The 16,856-nt window shown below is 39.4% G+C and overlaps 1 protein-coding gene across 2 annotated transcripts in view; it reads right to left on the bottom strand.

Moving 5' to 3' along the window:
- LOC115423024 (low-density lipoprotein receptor-related protein 1-like) overlaps nucleotides 1-16,856 on the bottom strand; it is a 137,234-nt gene that overhangs the window by 114,167 nt on the left and 6,211 nt on the right. For both annotated transcript variants that reach the window (XM_030139712.1, XM_030139713.1), the window contains exon 2: nucleotides 7,337-7,477. In XM_030139712.1, the coding sequence (XP_029995572.1) occupies nucleotides 7,337-7,477 (141 nt within the window). The remainder of the gene's footprint in view (nucleotides 1-7,336; nucleotides 7,478-16,856) is intronic.

Below are 16,856 nucleotides of genomic sequence, written 5' to 3'. Positions count from 1 at the left end.
TTATTATTTCCTGAATTCCCATGTTCCTCTAAAGCATCTATACCTGAAGTTTCTAATGTGTGCCTTTTCTTACTCAAACGGCTTCAAATTTGTCATTTTCACCCAGCTTCACCACAGCACTAAATCAGTTTTTAAGGCCTGTCAGAAAGGTATCCAGTACATTTAAAGCCTACAATATTACTGGATTTTAAAAAACAAAGAGTTTGCATGATTCTGAGCATTATATATGGATTATTCTGCAGATGTGTTTATAGATTTACTTTGAATGAATTTCAACAGCACAATTAAAACCATTACTGCATGACATTTTCCATGAAAATCATAGTAATATATTGTAACTGACATCAATTAAAGCACACCACAGCTATGTTACATAAGAGCTCCTTTAAAAAACCACAAGACAGTTTGTTTTCAGGGTTTCTGCAAGCATCACAAAGTTGAATTTAAGCCTTTTTTTGTACTTCTTTGAGAACTTTATGAATCCAATTTAAGGTCCATTCCATGTCCATTTTAAGTATATTACATCTGGAGCATCACTGGACTTTGGCGATGCTCCAGATGTAAATAGAGAAGAATATTGGATGATGGAAGAATGAGCTGGTGTTTTTTTGTTTGTTTGTTTGTTTGTTTGTTTGTTTTATTTCCTGATTTCCTATGTTCTAAACTGTCTATACCTGAAGTTCCTAATGTGTGCATTTTCTTATTCACAGGGCTTCAAATTTGTTACTTTCAACCGGCTTCACCACAGCACTAAATCAGTTTTAAAGACCTGTCAAAAAGGTATCCAGTACATTTAAAACCTACAATATTACTGGATTTTAAGAAACCCTAGTTTTACACTTTGGTGGAGTCTTAAATTGTCATGATTTTTTTTTTTTCTTTTTGACCAGGGAAAAATAAATCTATTTAAAATCTGTTTTTTCTAACTGTTCTACTAACTAATGTAAATATGATGCTACTGATTCACACAGTAACTCCTCTAGCTTCAAAAAACAACCGACTGTCACTGTATAAATTGTAGCTCAAACATCTCCACAGTCCAACATGCCACTAGACAGTAGGAAAAACAAACCCAGTTACTATCTACACACTGGGACGACAGAGAGGAAAGACGGGAGATGAGATATCCAGAAGAGAGGAAAGAGACAACTTCAGTCTATCGTCTCTAACTGATTTGAGGGTAAGAGAGGAAAAAAGGGGGATACAAGCAAGGAAGACAGAGGGAGAGACAGGGTGTGGAGGAGACAGCAGAAAAAGGGAAGTGGTGCCTGTGTGGCGTGAGAAAGCCCTGTGTTCTCTGTCTGTTGATAGGCTGGTGAGGCTGAGGAGGGCTCAGGGCCACAGACCAGGGGGATTTACAGGGCTTTGCTCCTTCCTCTGTGGAAGCAGTGTGTCAGCCACTGCCACTACAGACCCTCCTGCCCCTGCATGGTGCCCCCTGCGTGCACAGCGACATGATTCTGATTATAAGCTATGAAAGGATCCCCCAAACTCTACTGTAAAAGGCTGTTTCTATAGAAAAAGGATCAGAGCAGTACAAAAGCCGTTTCCATTTTCCTCCTCGGCCTAAATGCTAATCTGCTCATTTTCTCCTATACAAAGCCCTTTTCTGTAGGATCATCCCTTCTCCCCTTCGCTCTATGCCTTCATGCCATCCCACCACCTCTGCAGTCAGCTCTTCCTGGTCGTCTTGGAGAGGCTGCTGAGGCATGACAGTCAGGCGGGACGGACAAAGGACCAGGCTTGTAGGCATCCAGAGGGGGCTCAAGGGCAGGACATGGACAGATAACCTTGTTGTGTGGCCCACGGCCGCCTCAGGCAGCTGCATGGAGATGATAACTCAATCCCACCATCAGACCACCGATCAGCTCAGCCCCAGGCCATGACACCCACCGCCATGGGTCACAGTGTGTGTGGGCCAGTGGGCATCGTATGGCTATGTGTTGAAATGTACTTTCACCACATTGTCATGGCATTACTGGCATATCGAGCCAACTTTTCCAGTCTAAATTTTTTTTCTTTGCTAAAAACAGTGACACACAGTTATGTTTACAGGAAGCTAAACCAAAGGTTTAATGAAGAGTGCATGTGGGTTTGTGATGTTAAGTACTTTTAGCTCCTTCAGCCAGGGGTTCTTTTGTTTCATTATGAAACTGCATTCCAAGGCATATCCTCTCAAAATTACTGTCTAGCATCAACAAAAAAAAGAAATGCATTCGTGTCGGTCTATATGTATCTGTGTACAATAAGCCTAGGGAGACAATTTTAATGACAACTTGACAGTGTGAGAACAGGGAGTGTCTCATCATTTGCAAGTGTTAACGACTTAAACTTAACTGCCCATTTTCTCCCAGTGAGTCAAAGTGGGTAATACGGCATGGAGACAGAGAGGCAGTAAATTTGCATGATTGAGATGCATTCCACCCCCTGTGTGGAAGTCCTCTGGTGGACATTTTCATGCTAAATCAGGGGCTAAAATTCCTAACAGTGAATTAAGGGAAGACAATTGTTGCATAAGGTTTTTGATGTTGAAAGGATTCCTTCATGGCAAGCAGCTCTCATGACAGAGAAAGTGCTTACATACTAGTGTTCATTCAAACATCTGTTCCTATTCGCTGGCTCAACCACAATGAATGCGGTTCACGCAAGAATCATAATTGCATACAGACTTAGGATACAGACAGGGAGTCACTGTTTTTTACAGCTACAACAGAGCTGTGAAACTGAACGAAAGCTGTGACACAGCACTTTTAATTTTAACTCCAGCACTATGAAAACATAACAACAAGGACAATCTGAAAATAAATTACATGTTTGTGTAGATGATCAGCAATTCGGTATTTACAAGTGCTAATTTCAATGCAGTGAGATTGAAGACTTACATTCATCGATGAATGACAAATGCGATATGTGCTATTGGCACAAAACCTTGACACAGCGATTGTTCTAAAATGTCAATATGTCATTTCCACCCCATTGATCCCTCTGTAACATAAGAAATGCTGGTAGAAAAAAAGAAAAAACTGCACTTTGCTGATGTGATACTGGTGCCCATCAGCAAAAATAGTGCTGAGACAAGAAAACATACAGTCATATGTCTCAGCGGACTTACTTGACCTATTATGAATGAACCTTTTTATTGAAATATATAAATACATTGTTCTCTGCATACAAATAGAATCCCTAAAGGACGTCTGATAACCACAGCACTAAAAACAACCACAAATTCTTGAACCATACGGTGGCTTACGTCTCTTCAACAGCATGCGGACTGGACTGTACTCTGCATTCACTGTTCTGTAAAGTCTGTTCAACATATGTAAGAAATCCATGCACGAACATCATGAATAGAAATTTCCCTCTTCACTTTATCTTTCTATAAAAGTAAACCTGACAACCACCACCTATAGGGGCATTAAAAAAACAGCAGGTCTGCACAGAGGACCATCATTGGGACACACAGAGCATAAAGTCCTGCCCCCGGGGCTTTTGTCAACCACTTCCTGAGCCCTAAGCCTGTATGTAATTGAGGCGAAATGGCTTGTCTGAAACCAATTGAAGCCATGCAGTGAAGGAAAGCCGGAGCAGTCCCTGGGAGAGGATGACAGGGTCACACCTGCAGACAGGGGCTTGTACAGGCAGACCGCTGATGGCTATCTGACTCTGTACTAAGGGGAGGACAGCCTCACAATGGGCAACCTGCCAAGACCCCCACTGACACTGCAGCTTATGCAGATCTATATTCACAGTCAAACATGCACACACATATCTGCACATGAAAATCCCCGCCACTAGGTCTCCAAAACATGCATGCCCACAGGCTAAGACATAAACATCCAATAGTGCCCCCTGGCATCGACTGCCACCTCAACCACAGCACGTCAGCGCTTCATGCAATGCATCCCTACATCCCCACTACTGTGGCAGAAGTCTGTCTTTAGCTCCTCAGCATAATTACAACCCTGATGAATGGTTTGGAAATGACAGGCAATTAGACCTCCAGACAGTATGATGCAGAAGAGTACACTTTCTTCAAGCATGGGTACCCAAGGCGTAGATCAAAGATCCACAGCAGACAAAAGAACACGTTTACAGCACCCACTGCTCTCACAGCAAGTGAATTCACGATCATCGTAAACAAAACAGGTGGCACTTAACTGAAAGAAAAGAAGAGTTTGGCCACATTTGCAAGAATTCTAGGGTTTTCAGTAGGGATGATACCAACAGGATGACTAGAATAATATACTACACTATACATCATATTGCTGCTATATTCAGATTAATTTTACAAATATCAAAGCTTCATGTTTGCTACATGCATTTCCTGCACCGTTATGCTCTCACTGGCCAGACTGTGGGACAATCACATACTGAGACATAACCACAGCCAGCAGCCATCACAGCCAGAGAAGAGGAAAACAAGAACAGAAAAAGGGTGAGAGGAAATAAAAAAAGAGAATGCCTTCGCTCCGTGAAATCTGCAAGAACACTCTTTGGAAACAAAGTCTGCAGCCGGTAATTAACTTGAACTGGAGATAATGATGTAATTATAGTACAACGCATCGCTCTTATTCCCATCAACGTTAACGCACAGAACTAGACTGTGGTCGGGGGGCATGTTGGTGCAAAAGTAGAGAAAGCTGGAATTTTCTTTGAATTATCAGGCTTTTATAAACTGAGTTCAAAAACAGAGACTTGTAGGGTGTTTTTGGAAACTTTAAAGCTGGTACAAAGATACCAGTGAATGAGCATTTAGTTCTCAAAATACAAAACAGACGGCTATCTCTATTCCAGGCGGATAGAGATTTTGTGCCCCCACTTAGATGGATCAGTGTTTGGCCTGCCTTTATATTTGCTATTTTCCTAACAGGTCAGATGAGTGCAGTGGTGTTTACAGCATGCTGGTCAGACAGTCTCTTAAGATGCTTTCCAGTGGGGGAAGAAAGCAGACTGATGACCTGCAAACAGTTTTACCCCGTGAATGGAAAAGCCGAGATAAAAAGAAAAAAAGAGTTTTCCATTCCATCTGAATCAAAGCAGGATTTTAAATAACCTTGACTCCTCCAAACTCTCCTGTCTCCATCACCGCTGGCTCAGGCCCATTCACTCTGGAGCTTTATCTCCAACCCTCCATTCCACTACTCTCATTTAATGGATGGATCAACTAAACAACTGTGGATAAAATCACAGTCTGACTGACTTTCATTGTGATACTTAAAAGGCGCCTCGGCTTCAAGTAAGCTTGTTAGACTGCAATTATATTGTGCTGCACAGAGAAGCGGCACATTAATTGCAGTAACAAATATTTATTAGGATAAATGTGCCTTAACTAAAGGTAAAGCAGCAGGCAATGAGGAGCCCATGGGAAGCGGGTAATTGAGCAGAACATATCTTGATGTTCTGCTATAACACTGCACTCCATCACTTCATGCAGAAGATGAATCACACCATTGTCTGTGTCACCAAATTGCATAAGTGCAATGGATAATTCACTCAGTTCAATTGCTTGGTAGAAAAGGGCAGAAACTGAATGGTTTTTGTGGTGGAAATCGGAAAAAAAAAAAAAAAAAAATCAGTCAAAAGTTGGTTTAAATATCATTGATCGAGTTTTTGTAGAAGGTTCAGTCCAGTACAGAGTCTGCAGAGAATTGACAAAGAAGAACTTCACAAGGGTCATTGTACAAAAGGTCTTCATTAATCAGCTTAATACTCAATAAAACTCAGACAAAAAGTTGGATGTTTTCCACAACTAAAGACCGTGTATATTTCATTACAGATGCCTGTGGGTCAAGGAGGATGTACTCCATGATATATGCTACCTACTGTGTCTGTTAACCTTTTTCTTTTTAGAAACAAGATGGCTACACACTCATCTTTGATATTAAATTATCCAAATTCAACATATAGTCAGATACAGACAGAGTTCAGACTGGGGTTAAGTATCATAAACTGTAACTTAAAACATTATACTGCTCACCGAGTACATTTTATTGCTCCTTTACATACATTGGTGAATAAGGTTTGTATTTGGTTCAGACATAGCTCTAGAGTCTCTTTTTAACTGATAAGGTCTACACAACACATGCATTTACTGAAATTAAAAAGTTTCCTTCACATTCCCATAAGCATGGGTCAAATTTCCTTCACAGTTAGAAAAAATTGTGCATGTTTCACTATTATTGTTATGTAGACATCCATTATTGATAATTATCTATGGTTTAACAATTTATTTAAGGTAAATATATTGTACAGGTTGAAGCCATTTTATCATTTTAGCTCTGAATCAGAAACTGGTTGACTAAATCATGTGAAAGCTTAGGTTTTGGTGTTTTTTAAAGAGAGCACAGAACACAGAACACAGAACAGCGAGGAGATTTGACCTGTTTGTGTAGGATGGGAATCCGACTAATTTTGACTTTCTCCATCTCAACACCCACTGTTAATATTTTATGCAGCACAGCATGATACGACAATGTATTACACTCAGCTATTTCTCACATATCTAATCCCTAATCCTATGTGTTAATACCGAATAGTGTTTTCATCTACAATAAAGCCCCTTAGTGCTGGGTGTCAACTGCCTGTTTCTGCGTGCCAGACTATTGTGAGAATACTTGTAGCATGACAGATATAAGGTGTGGCCCATGCAGACAGTAAAATCACCATTAGTGCCTGCATATAAACAGAAGAAAGGCTTTTACCAGAGAGAGTTTATAGACAGAAGGACAGAATGGAGAGGCTGACAGATGTGAGTGGCTGAGACAAGACTCTTAGGGACTGCACAAATCCCGCAAGAGTCCAGACAAGAGCAGACACATCCCTGAACATTCAGACTAAACACGGCTGCATAATTAGAGATATAATTCAGCAGAGCAGCCATTTGCACACACTGTGAGCCTGCGTCCTTTGCAGAAAGGGCATAACCTATCCATTTATTTAGGCCTAAATGACAGGGTTGGAACAATTTGCTGTTGTCTGTTGAGTCATTCTGATGTAGTGAAAATGATGTCTTATCCGACAATGCACTGTAAACTGTTCCAACCTACTACCAACACTAAATTCAAAACATATTTATAATTTATTATCATGTTCAACTCTATTTTACCATTTTTTTATTGTATGTGTAGTTACGCTGTACATGTACAGTAGATTATTGCGAATTATCTTTATCCTAAGGGTTTTTGACTAACATCATGTGCAGTTAAAAGTGACATTTTTTTTATAAAGGTAGGAGGTTTAATAATTGACTAAAAACCATAAGAATTGGAAAAAACAGTCTATGAGCACAAGAGATGAGGACACATTTAATGACGTAATTTCATGGATGCACACTTACAGATATCTGGTGATTCGTCTGAGCCATCTGGACAGTCCTTCTCCCCGTCACAGTGCCAGCCTTTGGAGATACAGGTCACCTGGTCTTTACATACAAACTGCTTAGAGCTGCAGGTTTTGGGCTGCTCTTCAGTTTTGGGAGCTAAAAAAAAAAAAAAAGCAGGAGAAAGTTAATGCATCACCACGAAAGCAACTGGACCTGAAAATGTGTCTGAATCAGAAATACATTAAAAAAAAAATGCATGCCCTAAAAAGTGAATCAGTTTTAGTTTATATGGTGTTATAATGTTAACACTTCTGAAAGACTTTCAAAGGCTGTTCTCTACCATCAAGAAACTACATAGGAAATTTCCAGCTTCAAGCAACTTAGATCTTAACTCAGCAGGGTAAAGCAACATGCAAGGGTCAAACTAAGTTTACAATGATGTTTTTGTATCAAAAGACCCACAGGCACACTCTATTCAGAAAAAAAAAAAAAACTCCCCTACAAGTTTATAACCAACAGTGGTGCCTTTTAGGTCCGGATTTGTTTGTTGTTTCCTCCCTTCTTATGGACATCTCATTTCTTTCTGCTTTTTTTTTTTTTTATTACTCTTAAGGTGATTTTTAACTTTTACCACAGAGGCTCTTTCATGTGTCACGGCACAGACATAACTGGGCATTCAATCACTGTTTGACCCATGGGAAACTGCAGAGCTCGGTAGTTCTGGGCTGTAAGTCAGCACAGATTGTTGAGGTGTACCACAGGGTAGCAGCACCACAGCAACGCTCATGAGCCCATCAGCAGTCTGACTCTGCTGACGTGCTTTAACTCAGCCCCCCACAGAAAGGTCACCGCGACGTCCATCTGCATAGTACTCACATAAAAGTTATTTTAGATGTACTAGCCCTTAAAATTCAACAGATTTATTCCGTAAAGATCTAGAACTATTTTTGTGACAACTTCCAAATGTTTTTCTCTCTACATCTAACTGTTCTTAAATGATTTATCACCAGTTATTATACATTATCTTCTGCATTTCGCATTTTTCAATGAAAATCAGGCATTTTACTACATTTAATTTACTGATCATCTAGATGTGCATAAAAGCTCAGAGTAAATTCAAAGGTTATTATATCAGCCAAAAAAACAGAGGAAAGGTGACTTTTTCAGCAAAATACATCATTAACTGAACATAAAATTAAGTACCTACAACCACTGTCATTTCTCAAACTACACGGGTTTTATTGGTGAATCAATGTTGCAGAAGATGATTGTGTTTCAATGTTCTCTGTGGAGACTCAAAAAGGGTCATATCTGATGAGGATGAAAATAATTAGCGCATCACCAGACACTTCAGGTCACTGGTGACTATTTAGGCATGAAGGGTTAAAACATGAAGCAACATTAAAAGGTACAGTCAGAATTTGCACCAGAATCACAATATTAATATATGCATGACTTCCCGAATTTCAATGAGTAAGAAATATTTTATTTCATGAATTCAGACTAAGTATATAAACCACTGCCAAATCAGACACTGCCATTGATGTATGGGATACATATTCATTCAATTTGGCAAATCAGACTAATTACATCTGCCAAGGAGGTTATGTTTTTGCCGGCATTGGTTTGTCTGTTTGTCTGTCCATGTGCAAGATAACTCAAAAAGTTATGGACAGATTTGGATGAAAATTTCAGGAAATGTTGATACTGGCACAAGGAACAAATGATTAAATTTTGGTGGGGATCGGTGGGGCGGGGGGGGGCTGACGCAGGCCTCCGCCAAGGCAGAGGTGTGCACTGTCCAAGTGCTTTTCTAGTCTATAAATTAATTAGTTGTCAATTATTATATCCATGGCTGCTTTGATAACTGATTTTCCAATTTGCTTCAAGACAAAATAAAAAATCTAAATTTTCTGACTTCTGAAATTTGACAATTTTTTCTGAAACAAAAGAGTAAAAAAGTCCATTGCAAAGAATCAGTAATCAATATTCAGAGAGTAAGTTAAAAAAAAAAAAAAAAGTCTGAGACACTAACACAAAAATTAAAAAAAAATAAAAGTCTTTTATTCCCTATAGGGACACCATCGGCAACACGTTTGAACTACACAGAGTTCTACTCAGGGCATGCATTCCACCTCTGTCCTCAATGAACTCCTGTTTCCTCACCAAGGATAAGAAGACTGCAGAAACATCTGATTCCATTATATACATCTACATTTTGGGATTTTGACCCAGTGAAGCCCCTCTCACTATTTTTTTTTCCTGGACTATTTTCTGGTCACTACCTAAACAGCAAATCTGAAGAGTTTCCAATATTGTATTGATCAAAAAACTCATTATTTATTCACGAAATTAACTGACAGATTAATCAACATCAACAACTATTCAGTAGGTCCACATAATAAGCACAATAACTTTTAGATAATGATCCAAATTTTTCACTTTGTTTTACTGTGAAAAAGTCAAATTGCATTATGAAGAATATGAATAACCTCAATAACCGTGTAAACCTGACATTTGTTGAGAAAAATATGTGCAATTTCAGGAATATTATGTCTCAGTTTATTAACACAACTTACAGATCACAGTGAATCTCTTATTTTGTTAAAATTGAACTTTTTTATTCATATTTGTTCAGGTTATTCATTTTTATTTATTGTGAGAATAGAATATAATTATAAGTATTTTCATAATGCAAACTGACACCCTTGACTGTTAATATTCTCAGTGTAATTTTTCCATTTTGAAAATTCATGCTGTGGGCCAGATTGGAACCTTTGGTGGGCTGGTTTTGGCCCCTGGGCTGTATGTTTGACATTCCTGTTCTAAATTAAATGGTGTCAGTTTGATAGTGACAGTGAGGTTGGTTTATTTATGCATTTAGGAACCATAATGTCTTTGCAGTACTGAACAATCAGACATTGCGGATTTTCCCCAGATATTGCAAGTCTAATCTACATAAAATAAAAATAGCCTAACTTTCAAGCATTTAGTGCAAGTAAAATTGAAAAGAGGCTGCAGCATCAATGTAAGTAGCTATTAGCCTGTAATGTTGATGTTAGAAATGTTACACACATTGAAAACAAACCATAATGGCCATTTCAGGCAGGAGGTTGTTGTTACTGTACTATTGTGCGGCAATGCTGCGGGAAGGACAGCACCAAAGGTCTCATTGTGATTCTCTGCAGGGACTGAGCCCTCTCTCACCCTGGATGCTTTGCCTCCCTATGTACTTGGCAGGCAGAGAGGTGTTTGGGGCGAGGGGGTGGGGGGTATGCACCGCAATGGGGCTGGGATGTGACTGAAATCACAAGAGAGCATGAAGCTAGTGTAATATTGCAATCACGTTCCCTTTGACTGTGAGACTAAAGGGTTTAGACCCTGGCCTTGTTTCATGTGACAGTGAAGTGTATGTATAAGTCAAACACTAAGACTTTTGAGTGTCATGTTTTGGTAAATACAATTAGGAGTGAAAAGGGTTGAAGAGATCAGATCACAAAATCCCCATTATACTAACAACACCTTGATATTTGAGGAGATTAGAGGAGAGGCGGATTTTAAAAATGCAGCACTATCGTCTGCTTCTTCGAGTCAGACAATAGTAGTAGAAAGTCTCAGAATTGATGAGGGGAATCATGTTTACAGACAGCTGTTATACTCTGAAATACACTGTCTATGTGTAAGATCCTGAGGTCCAGAGAGGATGGTTAAATGTGAGATGTGTGCTAGTGAAAAACAGCTGTAAAAGAATTGATAGAGACCCGTATACTGAATCCATATAAACAACATGCACACACCCAATCCCTTGGTGAGGGAATGAGAGGGAGGCTAGCCATGGCCTCGAGCCAACTTGTTAGTTTTGCTTCCTTTCAGCTTACTAGTGTGCTGGTCCATTTGGTGTGGTGGTAAATATACTTGATTCGTCTGTGCTTATATGTTACCATTTAATCTGCCTAAACGACTAACACCCAGCCAAACAGCCACAGCGACATGAGTGAAAGCTTTGAAATCATAGGACAGGATGCTGCTATGTAAAGGCATTCCCTCAGCATCTATGGTCCCCGTGTAAAGCAGCTGGGTTGAGCCAGTCGCTCCCTATGAGTGGGCATAAAACTGGAAATAAAACATTGTGGGTTCTAATTTTATCATCACTTTACACACCAGCAAGAAATGACCGCAGAGGGGAGAACCTCTGAGCCTAATTGGAGGTTGTGGCTGAGGAGGGGTTGGAGGCTGGGGGAAAGACTGGCAGCCTTCCCCCCCTTAGCAGTCCTCTTTCAAAGCCCGCTGAAATATCTCAAACAGAGATGTGAATTGTTAATTCAGCCTGCAAAGTCGCTTTTTTCCAAAGTAACTGCCAAAATGTTGACAGTTTTGGAGGGTCCAAATCAGGCTGAGATGTTAAACCTTTTGAGTTCACTTTACCTACAAAAGGGAATGAAGAAGGCCTTTATTTAGTCTCCTGGGATAGGCCCAACAGCAAACACCAATCCCAGTGAATCAAGGTGCATACTCTACTTACAGGAAGTCCCATAAGCCCAGTGTAGTCGTCTCCAACAGAGTTCCCTCTTAATAATGTCATTCCAGCAAAAGCCTTTCCTGCCACAGCTGAATGGGAACTTGATCACACTGTTGTGACTGAATGACACTAAATCCTGCAGCATTAAAATCTTGTATTTACAAAACAGCTACATTATTATAGTTTTAAATGTTAGTGGTTATTACGTATCTTTAAGTAAGATGAGTATGACCTACACATAAGTTACTGCACAGCAAACCTGAGAAGAAAAAAGAAGCCTTATCAAACATGTAATTCGAGAGGAAAATCTCACATCTCAACCTGAAAAAGAGGTTCTACAGACAGCTTTAAATCTTTCACCATTCCTTTGTAAGGACAAGTTTGGCTGCTCTTCAGGAAACAGTTTCTATTTCTAAACAAAAATTACACCATGTAGGAACGTGTTTATTTAGCTGGTTTAAAAAAAAATACAGTGGACATGCCTTCCACAAACACAAAAATGTCTGTCACTGTCAACTCAGATGTAGCTACATTATGCTGTACCGTCATTTTACATGTCTTTATTACATAGAAGGGGTGTCAAGAGTGACTTCTGTGAAAATCAGTGGGATGACTGAGCTGAGCAGTGACTGCAGGCCAGAACTCTGTCTAAATGATGATTATTTATCCATCAGACAAGGAATTTGTGTTTCTACTTTACTAAACTTTTATTTCTCTGCAGTCTGCCTCTAATCCATCACATCTCAGTGACTTCTGGACTCAAAAACACAAGATTTACTCTAAGATATGACTGTGTCTTAGTACCTAAACTGCCTTGAAAGCTTTAACTTTCAGCGTTGTCATTGACAGACTGACCCGTTCAATCACAAGCTGACGTAAACACTTCACTATAAATCTTACTTCCTGGTATGTGGATGCAAAGCCTCCAGTTGGCATACGTGGTTTGGCTTTGAGCATACTGCTTGCTGTATGGGGCACACACTGTATTTCCTTATTCTGGGACACTGGAGCTTTACACTATATAAACAGCACAGCTTGGATCGGCCCTGGCAAAAAGTATTAAGCACAAGTGAACGAGCAAATGCATAAATGTACAGGGACCCGGGTCCTGAGGGTCTAATTGAAATAAGGTACTTTCAAGGCCATGCTTTCATTTACAAAAAAGAAATGAAAGGTGCAGCTTTATTTCCACAAACTCAGAGTTGAAGGAATAATCTCAAAGGCTAAAAGTAACTGTGTGATGGTAAAGGATGGTGTGGGGAGTAAAAGTGTGTTGTGGCACAAATTCAGCAGCCAAAGTGATGGAGGCTTCCAGACACCATCACCAGCTGGGACACAACACTGACCCACTTTTCCTCCGATCTGTCTCTCTCAATACGGCCATCGTTGCTCGACAAATCAACTCCAGATCCATGCAGCACATTCCAGCTCCTTCTAATTGATTTCATGTGTGTAGCTTTGCCTCAAAAAGACAATCCTTTACAGATGAGCAACTAGATTATAAAAGAGAAAAAGACTTGTTGCTTGTTGGTTTTTACTCTGATAATGTCAAAGATTACAAAACCCTCTCTGCTCTGTTTAACCTGTTCGTACAGTAACTTTCCTAACTCGCACAAGCTGTGGTGGTCGGGAATACACAGAGTAAAGTGGTAGAGTATAGGAAACATACTTTTATTTGACAAACATGCCCTTGCAGTGCCCTCATCCCAACATCCAAACAACCAAATCCCCTTGTGAATAATTTCTTGGGTGAGCAATGGAGCATGGATTCTATTCAATGTTGTTAAAAGATAAAAGCACAAATGGGAATCTGAAATGACTTGAATGAATGAATGAATGAATAATGGGACTCTTGATGGTCCTGCTGTGTATAATGTCACTGACAGGAGAAAGTGGGAATAAGACCAGAACTGTTTCTCATCACACATCACTTCTCCCCTTCGAGGTCTTGTAAAACAGATCTTCCCGAGTGTTTCTGAGAGTGGAAAAAAAAAAAAAAAAAAAAATACAGTGCGTAATTAGACCCCTGAGGTCAAGTTCGAAGTGATTTCTCTGCGCTCAGTTTAGCAGGATTTCAAAGCAAGAATCCATGCATTGTAAGTAACAATTAAACCTAAACAAGGACCGCAGGGAAGAAAATGAGGGCAAAGGCAAGTTGTTATTCTGAAATGTTTGTGGTGCATTAAGTATTCAGACAGAAGAGTGACTTTTGAACCACACTCAAGAAAGTTATGATATTAAGTATGCAACATTATTCCATAAAAAATTAAAAAGTAAAGAGCACTCCCATACGGGTATGAGAGCATGAGCAAAAGCATCACAACAGCATGATATATCTTACTTTGGCTACTGTTGTATCCTTTCAACAAACTTCTGTGGCCACACTGTGCAGTCCCTTCTAGTGGAAACGGCCACTTAGCTTTGTCCAAGGCAAGCCAGAGCACTGGGCACTTTACCCAGAACACAGTGCACATACAATGTCCATAGGCTATTCAAGATTTAATCCTCAGTAGCCCATTTTTAAAGAGGTTGAACATGCACAAACAGCAGAAGGCTGAGTTCGAGTCAGTGGCGACTCTTTTGCCTCAGAGCCTGGTTTTTGTGTCATTGCACAATAAAAGGGTGCAGCATTGACCTCTGGGGTAACCTGATGAGGCTCTGCAGGACGTCACAGGGCAGAGTCGTAAAGGGAACGCAGTAAAAGAAATACACTGAGTGAGTGAGATTGATGGACATAAAGATGAATGTAAATAGGCTTGTGGTGCCACCAAGGAGAGTTCTTTTTACACCCACTTTGTAGTCTTAGCATAGCACAACTCTGAGCACCCATGGAGAAAAAACCAACCCAGATTCAGCTGTTATGAAAACAGAACATGCAAGTCACAAAATGAAGGCTGGGCCACATAAATTACTACATTCACAACAGCTGAGTAGACTGGAAATCCTATCTCACTACTGTCCTCTGAAGTTACCAGGAAAAAACCATCCAAGGCTATAGGAAAAAGGTATGATTACAGTCTGTTTAAAAAAAAAAAAAAAAAAAAAAAAAAAAAAAAAAAAGGGTGATGATTCATTGATTTTATGTGGGTCGATCTCTATGGATCCATCATTAGATTCACTAAAATAGGCAGGAGGTAGGAATGTGCCTGGCTCCATAGTTGCCAAGAATGACTCATAAACAATGCACAAATGAGCTGTCATCTACTTCACATTTAAACAGATGACCTCTTTGTTCACCAGTGAGATCCACACACAGCATGATACATTAAAGGACTTAACTCAACATGTCTGATGTTATTCATGTTCTTTAGGCCTGAAAACACACAACAATAGCAGCATTAACATCTAAAATCCACTGACAGGCAGCTCTGTGTTATAATCTAACATACAAAATATTTCATCAAAAACAAGTGATTTAACAAGTGAAGCTGTGAAATACTGGAAAACACAATTAAACTATAAGTGACACCCTTTAATCCTGAGAGTTGAGAATCACTGTAGAGCAGCAACTGGTTGCAGATCACACATGGTTGAACTCTGAGATTATAACAGAATCAGACAAGGAAATACAAACTCAGTGGTTACAAAAGGCTATTAATAGTAGTGCTCAAACTTTGCTTTGTGGAAACCATGAGCTTAAGACTGCTTAGGTCTAACCAGTGAACTAATTGCGCTAAGGTTTGATGTTGCGTCTAAGACAAAACACTTGGCGAGATGGAAAAGACAAAGAGCAAGTATGTTTTCCACTCTTTAAAAACTTTCATGCTGATTAGTGCTTAAAATAATGAAGGCGTATCATTAATTTTGTAAATTATCAGTCCTAAAGAAAATGTTGGACCGAATAAAAATGGTGAAAATGGAAAGGACACAAAGTCAAAAGTCAGGGGATAACTTATCACAAATTATTCAAAAGAACACATGGATGTCTCCAGTGGTTGTTACAGCAATACATCCAATGCTTGACATGTAACTAAACCTTCAATTTTAGGACATAGTCAAACTATAGAAAATGACGCATTCTAAAAAGTTATTCTGATTGTTCCTGTAAAGACTGCATTTAACAAACACCTGTTGCTATAATTCTGCTTGGACCATTCATCTAACTATACAGTGCTGCCATCCACAGAATCAAACTGCTGACGGGTTTACAGAAACTGTTGTATGTGTATGTTTTATCTGAATTCAGAAAAAAAAAAAAGGTTTCTATACATTTGTCTTTTGGAAAACAAATTATTGGTTGAACTGATTAAGGTTTAATTGGTTTGGCTGATAGGACGTTTTACAAACTATCCACATTTTGTGCTGATCGTGGTTAATTGTTGATGTGCCTTCTATCCTGGAAACACTGGCAAAATAATGACACAAGATAAAAGCAGTTCCATTCTGACTTTTTATTGTTAGTTTGATGGTCAGTTCTGCATTTATTAATGAATTACTTCGACACTTAGATGTTCAGTCCGAGTGAGGGATACTTAATTCCAGAAAGGCATAATGTGTCAAACCATTTTGGGCGGATGGGCAGCGATGATATCATCAGTTAATTGACTAGCAGCTTTTCACAGCTTCAAATTATCTTTATGATACCAGCCTTTATAAACCCACTTTTGGCCAACCTATAACTGTAGGTATAGAACCTAAAAACTAGGGGTAATGAAATTACATCCAAAGTGGTCAGAGTACCACTGATGGTCACTGAGGTCAGTTTCAAAAAGACCTGGATCCCTTTGACTTTGAGCTTCTCTTCAAAAATACTAGGCCATTAGTTTTTTCCCCAATTGCCATTCCAGTCTTGTGCATTTTATTTGAAACCTCTACTAAGTGACCTGGTGGTCCACCTTTATATTTGTCAGACAGATCTATAGGACTGTGGTTGTGGTCAATAGGTTACACTAACAACACTGCAGAATTACTTTAATAGGCAATTCTGTTATCAAGTCAGTAAGCTAGTGGTTAGCGTTAGCTTACCCATGAGCCCTTGGACTCTCACAGCTCTTCCCATTTTGTCCAAATACGATC

The sequence above is a fragment of the Sphaeramia orbicularis genome, chromosome 7 (genome assembly GCF_902148855.1).
Source record: "Sphaeramia orbicularis chromosome 7, fSphaOr1.1, whole genome shotgun sequence".
Classification (NCBI taxonomy): Eukaryota; Metazoa; Chordata; class Actinopteri; order Kurtiformes; family Apogonidae; genus Sphaeramia; species Sphaeramia orbicularis.
Note: the sequence above shows the minus strand (reverse complement) of the source record. Positions and strands in the feature narration are given on the sequence as shown.